At 37.7% G+C, this 12,981-nt stretch overlaps 1 protein-coding gene across 2 annotated transcripts in view; it reads left to right on the top strand.

Annotated features, from left to right (window-relative positions):
- The window catches only part of SPTA1 (spectrin alpha, erythrocytic 1), an 82,057-nt gene extending 72,935 nt beyond the window's left edge, over positions 1–9,122 (top strand). Inside the window, exons 44-52 of one of the 2 annotated variants that reach the window (XM_016130183.2) lie at positions 1,597–1,893; positions 2,711–2,823; positions 3,923–3,940; positions 4,379–4,430; positions 5,590–5,777; positions 6,650–6,703; positions 7,053–7,199; positions 7,952–8,096; positions 8,766–9,122. In XM_016130183.2, the coding sequence (XP_015985669.2) occupies positions 1,597–1,893; positions 2,711–2,823; positions 3,923–3,940; positions 4,379–4,430; positions 5,590–5,777; positions 6,650–6,703; positions 7,053–7,199; positions 7,952–8,096; positions 8,766–8,891 (1,140 nt within the window). In that variant the 3' untranslated portion in view covers positions 8,892–9,122. The remainder of the gene's footprint in view (positions 1–1,596; positions 1,894–2,710; positions 2,824–3,922; positions 3,941–4,378; positions 4,431–5,589; positions 5,778–6,649; positions 6,704–7,052; positions 7,200–7,951; positions 8,097–8,765) is intronic. The other variant, XM_016130190.2, reaches the window with a different exon arrangement.
- Positions 9,123–12,981: the final 3,859 nt, after the last annotated feature.

The following is a 12,981-nucleotide window of genomic DNA, read 5'->3' as shown; positions in this document are numbered from 1 at the left end:
AATAACTAAACAAGTAAAACTATGTTCTCATCTTCCCCAGCCTATAGACTTTATATTTATCATTTAATATCTTCAAATCTTGATTCTCCCATTTATAAAATTTTACCATCATCTTCTGCTGTTCTCTGTTATTGCTATTAAAGAAATAATGGATCTGAAAATGTAGTTTGGACCACTAAGTTGTATATGAATATATGTGATTTAAAAAATTTTTTTTCTAGTGGTGGCTGCTAAAGTATTAGATGTTGATCATAAAAAAAAGAAAGAAAATCAATGATGAAAGGAAGTCAGCATGGTCAGGGAAGTTATTAAGGATTCCTATATCGTAACTGGTATTTTACCTGACGACAAGTTAAAATAGAGAGTTAGGGAATTGGAAAACAATCATATAAATAGTCAGTTAATTTAGACCCTTAGTTAATTTCTACATTTTTGTAGGACATAATACCTAACTTTAGGTGAAGAACTGAATCAATTAATGGGTAACTTTAAAAGTATATAAAAATATATGTATAAAAACACTTCATATTATGATTGTATTATATTACTTTCTGATTATAAAATCTTTGTAAAAATTTTATTTGATCCTTAGTATTATGAAAATAATATGAAGTACTTTATGGTTTCCATGTTCTTTATAGAGTCCATATTAGTTTTATCTGTGTTGACCTATTTTACCAATATATATTGCTGAAACGAGTACAGGGAAATGTAATAATGCAGAACGTTGTAATCTTCCTTCCACTGGACAAATTGTTTTCTCTTTAACCCTTATGTTTGGAGATGAAAACTCATTTGTGTAACATAAATCTCCTTGGGAGTATAGTCAGCTGACCCAAAATCTATGATACATTTAAAATCTAAAAGTATTTTTTATTACCTACTGTTTAGAACAATCCATGTTATTTCTGTCATTCAAAAATCCAAAGTCATTCAGAATATATGGATAACTCTAGAGAGTATTGCAGAAATAAGGATACAGTTTGGAGAGTAGGACATATTTTAAGCAGTAGCTTCAGGCAACAGATGAGCCCTAAACAAGGTTTAGAAGAAAGGTAGAAAAATAACAATATAGACAGACATCAGAGAGGTGTGGTCCGCAGACAGAAGAAAGAGGAGAATGGGATAGATTTGCCTATCTAACAAATGATTCGTTCATTTAACCATTTATTTATTCATTTATTTAACACCTATTTTTACATGTTTACTATATGGCAAGTAAAATTGAAACATGAACTTCAGAATAAGAAATCATGAAATCTTATCATTGAAAACAACCTTCATCATTCTTGGAATCTTAGAGCTAAAATAACTCTAGAATTCATTCTGTCTTCTCATTTGTAGATGATGGAAAACTTGACCAGTTGCACGCACCCAAAGAGAAATGCTGGGATCAGGGCTAATACTTGAACTCACATGTTCATCCTCTTAATCATTTTGTTTCTATAGGTTTTAGTTCTGCCCTATGAGAGTACTGGCTCTGAAAATATTTAAAGACAGTTATTATTTTTATCCTCTGTCTTCTTGTCTCTTCTCTTCAATATTTTCTTCTCTTTCTATTGGGAAAGATGAAGGTGTCTTTTTCTTTCTCTGTAGGCTGAGGAACTTTTCATGGAATTTGCACACAAAGCTTCAGCTTTCAACCACTGGTGTGAAAATATTGAGGAGGACTTGTCAGAGCCTGTGCACTGTGTCTCTCTGAATGAGATTCGCCAGCTGCAGAAGAACCATGAGGCCTTCTTGGCCAGCTTGGCCAGGGCCCAAGAAGACTTCAACTTTTTGCTAGAGCTAAACCAGCAGATTAAGACCTTAAATGTGTCCTCCAGTCCTTATACCTGGTTAACAATGGAGGTGCTAGAAAGAATCTGGAGGCACCTGCCTGACCTCATCAAGGTAGCTTGAGACACAGCAGAGACTTACCTTGGCTATAGTGGTCATAACCCTTTAGATCATTATCCAAGTTGGGAAACTTTTGAGGAAAAAAACACCATTAATTAGGAAAGCAGTCATAAACCAGAAGTCTTAGAAAAATTTTGAATATTTTTATTATAAGTATAGCACTATGCACCATAATTTGGATAGTTTCATACTTCTGGGTATTGAGTAATGATTTAGAAAAGTAAACATAAGTTCCAGGAGGTGGCTCTAAAAATGGGTTATAAAAAATTCATGAGGTCTATATATATATTTACAGCCTATATATTTCCCTAGCCAAGGCATTCTTTATTTTATACACTCCTCTATTATCTTTTTAATATGTTTGTATTTAATTTTTGTCTATAATTATATTCATTATATAAAGTTATGGGAAGTACTTAAAAGTTTTAAAGAGCAAAATTTCACCATAAAATCACCAATTTTAGCTGGTAACTCTTATTACTACCTTTCCCTTCAAAGCTGCTATTAAATAAAATTTCACTTAGAAAAAAATTGAGAAGGGGAAGTATTTGCCTTTATTACTTGATTACTTATTACTGGGCTTGGTCTTTGAGACATCTGCAAGTACTTATGGGAAGTGACATGAACTTTATTGACCTTTGGAGGTGAGAAGAGGTGGACTGGAAGAAATGTGAGCACACAGGTACATGACTATGAAAGATAGGTGAGATTTGGGAAAGTTAAGATATGCAGCTGAGCCTGGAAACCAGTTATTTTGCTGCAAAGAGAAGTCTTCAATGTGCACTGCACTATTTGTGATTTGTGGTTTTAGGAACGGGAGCAGGAGCTGCAAAAGGAAGAGTCAAGACAGGTCAAGAACTTTGAGATGTGCCAGGAGTTTGAACAGAATGCCAGTGCCTTCCTTCAATGGATCTTGGAGACCAGGTATGCTCTGGTACCTTAAAACTTATGATCTCTATGCCACACACTCCATTTTATATAAGGATGATGAATATCTATGAGGGGAGGATGAGGAACTCCTATAGCGTTTATACTGTCCTAAAGTCACCATATTTTATTTATGCTTTATACTTGAAATTGATTGCTTTCTGAATCGATCCTTGCAAAATTGAGTAATGAAATTTCATCCTGCTGCCCATCGTGCAACCTTCATTATTCTCTTCTTGATACTCTCACTTTTTTTCCTGTTGCCTATAATTATGGTCCAAAAATAACAATAGATCCTTATGTTTCCATATTACATTACATTTTACAAAGAACTTCTATATCTGTTACCTCACTTAACGTTTAGGACAACCTTGAAAAGTGTACAAAGTAGATCTTATTACCTCTGTCTCCAAGTGTGAAAAGTTCAGTAGATAAATTGACTTGCTCAAGGTCACATTTGTATTTTTTGACACAAGCAGAGCAAAGCATATTGTGAACACCAAATATAAAGCTCTTATGTTGCCTGACTGCTAAAGCTGTGATGAGAACCAATGTCACATCTTACCTGGAAAAGGAGATTTAGAAGATGTAATATGTCAGAATAAATGGCCTAACTTGGTTGACTGTATCTGGTAGATGAGTCAGAATTGTGGACTTTTGAGAGTTAAAGTAGAAGTTTAGGTGGTACCAATGATGATTCTGATTCTACACACCAGTAATAGGGATAAATCAGACAATTAACAAAAAGAAATCCTGTATCATTGCTAAAATACATTTGACAGAAGGCAGAAGAAATATAGCTCATTCTCTTCTCCTCTTGTTTTGGTACTTCTCCCCAGCAGCATATGCTCAACACTGAGCATATCACCTGACACTGTGCTCTTCATCCTTTAGGAAGGAACTGCATGAAAGACTCAGCTTCTCAGTATGGAAGAGTCTTTGGGAACAATGGGTAGAACGTGTTTATATGTTTTTAGCTACAAAAGATTTAAAATGTTTCATAAATCTGAAGAAAAAAGATCATTAAAGTAATCCATGTTAACATATAATTTCCATTTTTTCTTTTCTGATTCCTGTTCCGGACCTCCATGTACAGGGCTTATTTTCTGGATGGGTCAGTATTTTATGTTATTGTGTTTGTTTAGTTATAAATTCTGGAATACTTACCTAAGGAGGCCTTAGCACTGAGGCATCTTCATCCCATCTCAATCTGATGGTACTTAAATAAAAATGTAAAGTGAGAAGGAAAAGCCTAATATATGTTGTTCTGGCTCCACATCCTACTAGATGCCTTGTCTACATTAAGTTTAAGGTATGTTTGAAAATAAGAACTAGAAGAGAGATCTCATAGGCAGAGAAGGATCTGGCAAGGTTGTCTTTAGACAAAAGGTATAGATCATGAAAATTTGGGGTCATGAAAATTTATTACAGAGAAGTCATATAACTTGGAAGACGTGGCAATAGAAAAGTGTATGGGCTTTGAGTTTGTTTGTCTCTATAAAATATTGACCTTTGATATTGTAAGTAATGTTTTCCTCTGGTTTTTAACTAGATCTTTACTCAAAGAAACAGGAACTCTGGAATCCCAGTTAGAAGCAAATAAAGTAAGTAATGTTTATTCATTACCTAAAGATATACCTAGAAGTACAAGGAAGGCAAGAAAAAAATGCTTAAAGGAAACTCTTAAAGAAATAATTTTAGGTAAATTCCCTAGCCTTAAAGTCAAGAGCCTAAGGCTCTTGTGCCAACCCTGCCAAAAATTTGCATTCTAACCATTGTCCACAACTTCATGGAAATCAGATTGCTTAAATCTCTAAAATTCAATTTCTGTATCTATAAAATAGAATTGATAATACCTACATTATAGAGTATTATATTAATTAAATGAGAGAACGAATGCAAAAATTCCTAGCCTACAACCTAGAACATTGACAAACTTCTGTTATTATTTGATAGTAACAATTATTTGATAATACAGTTGAGTCTAGATGATCTCTTTACAATTGAGTGAAGAAGCTATGGCTTAGAGTGGTGTTTCTTACCCTTATTTTAATTATTGACCCCTAGAGAAAAAATTAATTGATTAAACTTAATTTCTTCTTAATGAGAGAAAAATACTAAAGAATAAGATGTTGTCAGGTAGGATTGATCTTTGCAGGGCTGAAAGGCATTGTAATGTCTTTTTTTTTTTACCAACTCCCATCATCAGAACCAATTCACTATTCTCCTCTTTAGGGAAAGATATTGCCCAGTAGAGTAACATGACCTAGATACAGAAATTTGGCATATAATATGCCCAAATGACAGGAATATTCTGTGAAAATCTTCTCAAGCTAGTGAAAGAGGACCAAGAGTGAATACTGTGGAGCTTACTGTAGGCCTGAATGCTCAACCCCAATCAATAGTGCAGATAATTCAAGATGAAAATCACTGGGAATTGATGATTCATGGAATTTGGAATCCTGCCCTTTTCTATTTGTAGTATATAACTACTAACTCTTTGATTTATATATTAAAGATTATCAGAATGACATAGGTCATATCAGTTAAACTCTCTACCACTTTTAAAGTGAGAAATATAAAAATGAAATGATCTTGCTGAATAGTTCATTTCTCAGGGATGACAGAAATATCCTTGAAAATAACTGAAAAGGAGCACTTAGGGGAAACCAAAACTCATTAGTTTCTTATCTTATATTCACTCCCATCCTTAGGTTTAGAGCTGATGTCTTGTGTAGCTGTCTCTCTCTCTTTTTTTTTCAGAGAAAGCAGAAGGAGATCCAAGTGATGAAGCGTCACCTGACCAAGATTGAGGACCTGGGAGACAACCTAGAAGAGGCTCTGATCCTGGACATTAAATACAGCACCATCGGGCTGGCCCAGCAATGGGACCAGCTCTATCAGCTGGGCATGCGAATGCAACACAACCTGGAGCAACAGATACAAGCCAAGTACTGAAAACCTATATCCAGGGCTGGGACAGGGCATGGGCAGTTATTAGGTATTAGAAACTTAACTCCAAGGGCTAGAGTTTCGGATGATAGATAAAAGAGCTGCTTCAGAGATAGTATACTCACCATCTTCAGAAACAATAGTCTCTCTGTTTACTGCCCCATGGAATGACTATGTTACTTTATTTTATTATGAAATAGAAGACAGTACTCTCATCACCCTGAATCTACTCATCACCCAATTTTCAGTTCCCTCAGCATCTTATGTAATCTCTTCAGAAAGCTTTCCTTTTAGTAAAATGTCCTCTAGACTGTAAGAAATAGTCAAGGTATATAACAAAAAAGCAGAATTCATTTTTCTAAAAAAATTAATTGTATTAAAAAAGATTTAGGTTTCCATAGCTTTTGGGCAGTGTTATTATATAGATGAGAGATTGGCAAACTTTTTCTGTAAAGACTCCAATAATAAATACTTTAGATTGTGTGATGCATATAGTCTCTGTTATAACTCCTCAATTCTGCTTCTGCAGAGAGAAAGAAGCTACTGATAACCATAAATGAATAAGCAGAGACACATTCAGATAAAATTTTATTTATGGGCATTTAAATTTGAATTTTATTTAACTTTTCTATTGAATTCTTTTTCTTCGGATTATTTTCATCCATATAAAAATGTGAAACACATTATCAACTCTGTAACTGTACAAAAGCAAGTGACACACCAGATTTGACCCATTGAGCATGGTTTGCCAACCTCTAAACTAAATGACACAAATAACATAATGCTCACTAAAATGCCTATCTATTTCATGTGGCATGTCTTCTCCTTTCCTCTGTTATATTGAAGGCTAAATTAATGTTTTTCTTTTCAGAGACACCATTGGTGTGAGTGAGGAGACACTAAAGGAGTTTAGTACTACCTATAAGTGAGTATAACTTTGTGGTTGATTAACTCTCTATTTTTCAGTTCTCTCACAATGAATCTCCAGATAGCAACATTTTTATCTTCAGTGTGGCTTGGTAGAATCTTAAATGAAGATCTAGTTATGTTATTTAGCTTCAAGTTGTAGTTCTGCACTTTAGAAAAATATGTTTCTTCTGTGTTCAACATTTTGTGGCTTTTTTTCCTCCATTCATTAGGTTATAAAAATGTGTAGAAACACAGACAAGCTCTCCACTCAATGTTAATAAAGTTCCAGCTTATGCAATAAAAACTGTTCTTTTCTATTATAATCTGGTTCTCTATTAAAGTTGATAAATGTTTTTGGTTTTTAGACGTTTTGATGAGAATTTGACAGGGCACTTGAGTCATAAAGATTTTCGGTCCTGTTTGAGAGGACTCAATTACTACTTGCCCATGGTAGAGGAGGGTGAACCTGAGCCCAAGTTTGAGAAATTTCTTGATGCCGTCGATCCAGGAAGGTAAGAGGAAGACTAAGGGCCAAACCATAGTAGGGAATGGGACTTGGAATGAAAAACACAAAAAGTAAAATGATTCATAAGACATAAAATTAACTCCTCAAGAATAGAAAGATACAGACTACCATAAATAAATTGGTTAGCTTTTGGTGTTCTTTTAGGATTATCTCAGAAGTTTGTGACACTAACTCCAACTCAGGCACAAATTCTGCAATTTGGTAAATGTGTGGTTTATGCTTGACATAGGAATTCCAGCTAATTCTTAAAATAGAACCTAAGAGAAGAGTCCGGTCATGTCTGTAAAGCCCTAAGAAGAGGATGAATAACTCATGGGGTGGGGTTATTTTATGCTTGGGAGAGTGGAGCTAAGTCATAGAGAGATCACATTATTGTTAGGGACTAATTATTTCTAAAATTAAGACTAGAGAAGACACAAAATAGAGGTCTTCAACTTAACTTGAAGAGTTCGAGGTACCTAGATATTAGTGCTAATGGGAAATCCCCAAATTCTATTTAGTATATCAGACTGAAAGACCGTCATAGAAAGAGTCTGGAACTTAGAAAACTGTTTATTTGGCTGCAAGGGAATGAGGAGTTGGGTCAAATAGAGATAATAGTGTCAGATTGCTGATTTGGAAGAGGCACTTGAAAAATCTGGCTTTCCTCTGTCTCTGAGACAGTTATTAGGATGAGAAAGGGGCCTGCCTTCATCTCTGTATTTAATGGGCACAATGCCTGATCTATTTCTCTCACAGAAAAGGCTATGTCTCACTGGAAGACTATACCTCATTCCTGATTGACAAAGAGTCAGAGAACATCAAATCCAGCGATGAAATAGAGAATGCTTTCCAAGCCCTGGCAGAGGGCAAGACCTATATTACCAAAGAGGACATGAAGCAGGTCAGATTCCAATTGTATCTACTCTCATTATGCTCTCATCATAATCTAGATTTTGCTCATCTCAGGCCTTCTTGCCTACTACAGACAACTACCCTCCTTGAGCTTCTTTTTCCCCCTCAGATATAATCTTGCTCTAGATATCATTTACTTTTCTCACCATTTCACATTGTAATTAAAACCTACAATCAAGCCCTAACAACTATCAGGGTCAATCCCAAACCTGAAACTTTCAAGGAAATTTATTATCCCACTTATTAAATAATCCAAATTTATGATATAGAATAAATAGACTACAGAGTTTAATTGAAACAGGATTCTTCAGGTCAGAAGTGAACCAAAGAGATTAGTTGATCATATTTGAAGGGTAAAGGGTGTCAAATATGTGGTGACAGAAGAAAACTTAACTTTGGGTGGCAAACACACAATGCAATATAAATATGATGTATTATTGAACCGTATACTTGAAACCTATGTAATTGTGTTAACTGGTGCCACCCTGATAAACTTTATTTCAAAAAATTATGGATTTATGAGAAAACTATGATATGAACAGGACTGGCTTTTTCTTCTAAAGTTCTTCCACTCCCTGAGTTTACAGCATATTGGAAGCCCCAAGGAACAAGTTGTTTTGAATTCTTATTACTGTGTCTCTTTCTGTTGGTATTTCAGGCGCTAACCCCAGAACAAGTGTCATTCTGTGCCTCACATATGCAGCAATATGTGGACCCACGGGGCCGAAGCCACCCTGCCGGCTATGACTATGTTGGCTTCACCAGTTCCTACTTCGGCAATTAATAAGTAGTTTTTCTTAGATTATATAATATCTTGGTGTGAAGGAAAGTATTGGGGTTTGGTGGCTAAAAAAATGACTCTCCCTGGAAATTACTGTTTGGCTATGCCCAAAAAACATAAACTGTCACCCATAAAAACATAACATTCTAACAACAAGCTTTCTGCTTCTGTACCCCGCTTACGCACCTGACCTATGAGTTGACAGGTAGTAAATAAAAGAAAAATAGACCTTTGTGTTTAGATAGAATAAAGAATGAGATTTTGGACTTAAAAACCCTATACCTCTACATTTCGGGGCTACTTAATTTAGAGTCTGTGTACCCCTGGCAGACCCAGCTGGCTGAATAGTGTGTTTCCTATAACTCAGTAAGTTTTGGTGGTTCATGTGTCTTTCAGGGGCTGGCAGCTCCAACATTTGGAGGCCCCAACGAGATCTCAGGGAGTGGTCCGGAGATCTAAGACCAGACTGGCCTCCAAATCGGTTGCTGTCTCTGTTACAGCTTCAAAGGAGTGACCAACTTGAGACGTTCCAGGGCCCTTGAATGTCATGACAAGGTTAATGCAATCATCAAGAATGTAACTTTTAGGACATGCTCTTTGTTCCTGGTCCCGATGGGAATCTGGAATCTCCGAGGTCCCGGCGTCTGGATAAAAGATACCTTCCTGGTTCTGTTGACCAGTCATTGGGGGTCTGTAGAGAGACTGGACACAGTCATATCTCCCAGACAATAGCCAGGCCGTGGGACACTGCCTCTTGTGCCCTGTTGTTGGGTTCTGTTTATTGTCTCTGGTCCTGTCTAGGTTGTAGGTGGCGGAATTCTCTGGGTCCACCTACACCTCAGAACATCTTGTTCTTGTCTGAATGTCTGTTTTGTGTTTTCTGTTTTGTGTTTTCTGTGCAAGTGATGGGGGGGAAGCCTGAGTTTACAGAAGACACCTTGGGGTGTCTCCTGCAACATTTTAAAAAAGGGTTTGTAGAGGGAGCTGACTATGGCATAAAGTTTTCTCCAGGTAGACTAAAGACATTGTGTGAAGTTGAGTAACCATCTTATGGTATAAACTGGCTTCTGGAGGGCTCTTTTGACAAGAGTTTGGTGAAGAATGTTTAGAAAGTTGTCACAAGAGACCCGGGACATCTCGATCAGTTTCTCTACATTGATCAATGGTTAAACCTTGTTTAGAAACCCCTCCTTGGCTCCACCCATGTGCCCTCTCTCTAGAGGTGCAAGTTTTAGTTGTGGGCACCCCAAAACATGACAGCCCAGTCCTCCAGTCCTCCAATCTCCACTGGAAGACAGTGACCTTCCTCCACCCTATAATCCAAGACAACAGAGGCCCAAAAGCATAGCCTCACCTCCTCGGATGTGGGCAGGTAACCTCTATCGGTCTCCTGCTCCTGCTCTAGGTGTGGCACCAGCTAATACCACCACCCCAGCCATCCTCCTCTTGCTAGAAGCCCCACCCCAAGGGCATAACACTGACAGGCCCTTTATGGTTTACTTTCCTTTCTCGACTAGTGACCTGTACAGGTGGAAGGCACAAAGTCCACCTTTCTCTGAAAAACCCCAGGCATTAATGAGACTCTTAGAAAGTGTCTTTCAGACTCACTTCCCCACCTGAGACATTGCCAACAGCTTTTAATTATCCCCTTGACCTCAGAAGAACATGATGCATTCAGACTGAAACACAAAAGATAGCTGCAAGAGAGAAAAAAAGTTTAAAAAACAAGAAAACAGATTGAGGAGGAATTTCCCTCCACCTGCCCAGACTGGGGACACAATTCTCAGGCAGGGAGAATGGCATTAGATCCGTACCACCAGATTCTAATTGGGGGAATTAAGATAGCTGCTCGCCAGCCAACTGATCTTTCTAAGATAACTAAAAATCCCCTGGAATATTTCTTAAACAAGGCATACTGGGTATACACCCCCATTGATTCTGAGGCCCCTGAAAACCAAAAGGCAATTAATATAGCATTTGCTACTCAGGCGGCTCCTGATATCCAGTGTGAATTGCAATAATTAAAAAATTTTACAGAGATAAACCTGTCCCAACTTGTTGAGATAGCCCAGAAGGTGTTCAACAACAAAAAACACTAGATGACCCCAAACATATGGCTAAAATCCAAAGCTACTGTCATCATCCTAGCCAATCTATTGCCAGACCTAGACCCCAAAACCCCCTTTCATGACTACACAGATTTCACTGACACTGTGTGTGTTCCTCACGGCCAGACCTCAAAGACTACTCTCTGCCTAAGGCCGATGAAGTTCTGTTCACGGATGGGAGCAACTTTATACAGACAAAAAAAAAGGTATGCTGGATTAGCGGTCATAACTCTAACTGGCACTATCTGGTCACCGGCTCTTCCCCATGAGACTTCTGTTCAAAAGGCAGAACTCATCACCCTCACTGAGACACTAAGATAAAAAAAAAGATAAGGCAGTCACAATATACACTGACAGCTGATATGCCTGTGCCACTACACATGTACATAGAGCCATCTACAAAAAAAGAGGGCTTCTGACTTCAGCTGCAAAAAACATTAAGAACAAAAGAGAGATCTTAGCCTTACTTAAAGCCATATAGACGCCTAAGGCTCTTGCTATTATTCTTTACAAAAGGCATAAAAAAAATAGTCCTGAGGCTGAGGGAAACCTACAAGCTGATACAGAGGCAAGAACAGTGGCCACAAGGCCAGTGGGGCTCCCACCACATCTACTGACTGTTGTCCCTTTCCCAGAACTGCCTCTGTCTCCAACCTATACAGTGGAAGAGGACATATATTTTCAAGACAAAAAAGCCACTAGGAACCAACGGGGGTGGTAGATGACCCCAGATAAAAAAAATTGGTCTCTCACGGGCCCTTGAAAAGAGTATCCTCTACCAACTACACCAGACCACACACCTAGGGCAAGATGCTCCAAGCTTTAGACCCCTACTTTCACTTGTTAGAAAGAAGAAGAACTGCAGAAGAGATTGCCTCACGATGCCTGGCTTGTGCCAAAGTTAATCCAAAAAAAGAAAAGATAAAAAACCCTAGGCATAAAACAAAAACAAAAACAAAAAAACAGCAAAAAAAACTTATCTGAGGGTCACTGGGAAGTCAATTTCGCTGAAGTAACTCCAACTATGGGGGGCTACAAATATTTACTTGTTTTTATAGACACCTTTTCAGGATACATAGATGCCTTCCCTACCAAAAAAGAGACTGCCTTAATAGTTATTAGGAAACTACTGCAAGAAATCCTCCCTCAATTTAGTCTCCCTGGAACTTTAGGGTCAGATAATGAATGAATGGGCCAGCCTTTGTAGCAAAGGTATCAAAACAATTGGCTAGCTACCTAAATTTGTGATAAAAACTCCACTGTGCCTACCGGCCCCAGAGTTTGAGCCAAGTAGAACGAATGAATCAGACCCTAAAAAAGACATTAGTCAAGTTAAGATTAAAAACTAGTGAGACCTGGGTAAAACTTCTCCCCTTTGCTCTTCTCCGAGCAGGTATACTCCATATATTAATAGATTCATCCCATTTAAAATTTTCTTTAGAAAACCCCCACCTTTAATACCTAGAATAGAAGATGAGAAAAAGACAGAACTGGGTAACCTTGTCTTACTAAAATCTTTACAGGCCCTTCAAAGTGTACAAAAAGAAATTTAGTCCTGGATTCGTGCTGCCCACTCAGCCCCGGGGGACAGATGTCCCCATCAGTTTCAGTCTAGGGACTTTGTGTAGATCCAGAAGTTCACTTCCAACAGACTAAAACCCAAATAAAAAAGACCCTTCGCTGTCTACCTAATGTAGACGGCATCCCATCATGGATTCATCACTCCCACGTAAAGACAGCATGAGAGTAGACAGCTCCCCCCCCCAAAAAAAAAAACAGGCCCTTAAGACTAAGACTCAAGCATACAGAAATATAACCCTGTTTCTTCCTTTTTTCCTCTTCAGCCCAGGCATTCAACCAGCCACAACCAGAACCAGAAAGAATATTAAAAACTTTGCTAATGACAATACACAAGGTCTTAAATAAGACCACCCCAGACATAGGAAGGACATGATTGCTGGTTGTGTCTAAACCCAAAACCCCCT

This window comes from Rousettus aegyptiacus, unplaced genomic scaffold, assembly GCF_014176215.1.
Source record: "Rousettus aegyptiacus isolate mRouAeg1 unplaced genomic scaffold, mRouAeg1.p scaffold_m13_p_17, whole genome shotgun sequence".
Taxonomy (NCBI): domain Eukaryota; kingdom Metazoa; phylum Chordata; class Mammalia; order Chiroptera; family Pteropodidae; genus Rousettus; species Rousettus aegyptiacus.
Note: the sequence above shows the minus strand (reverse complement) of the source record. Positions and strands in the feature narration are given on the sequence as shown.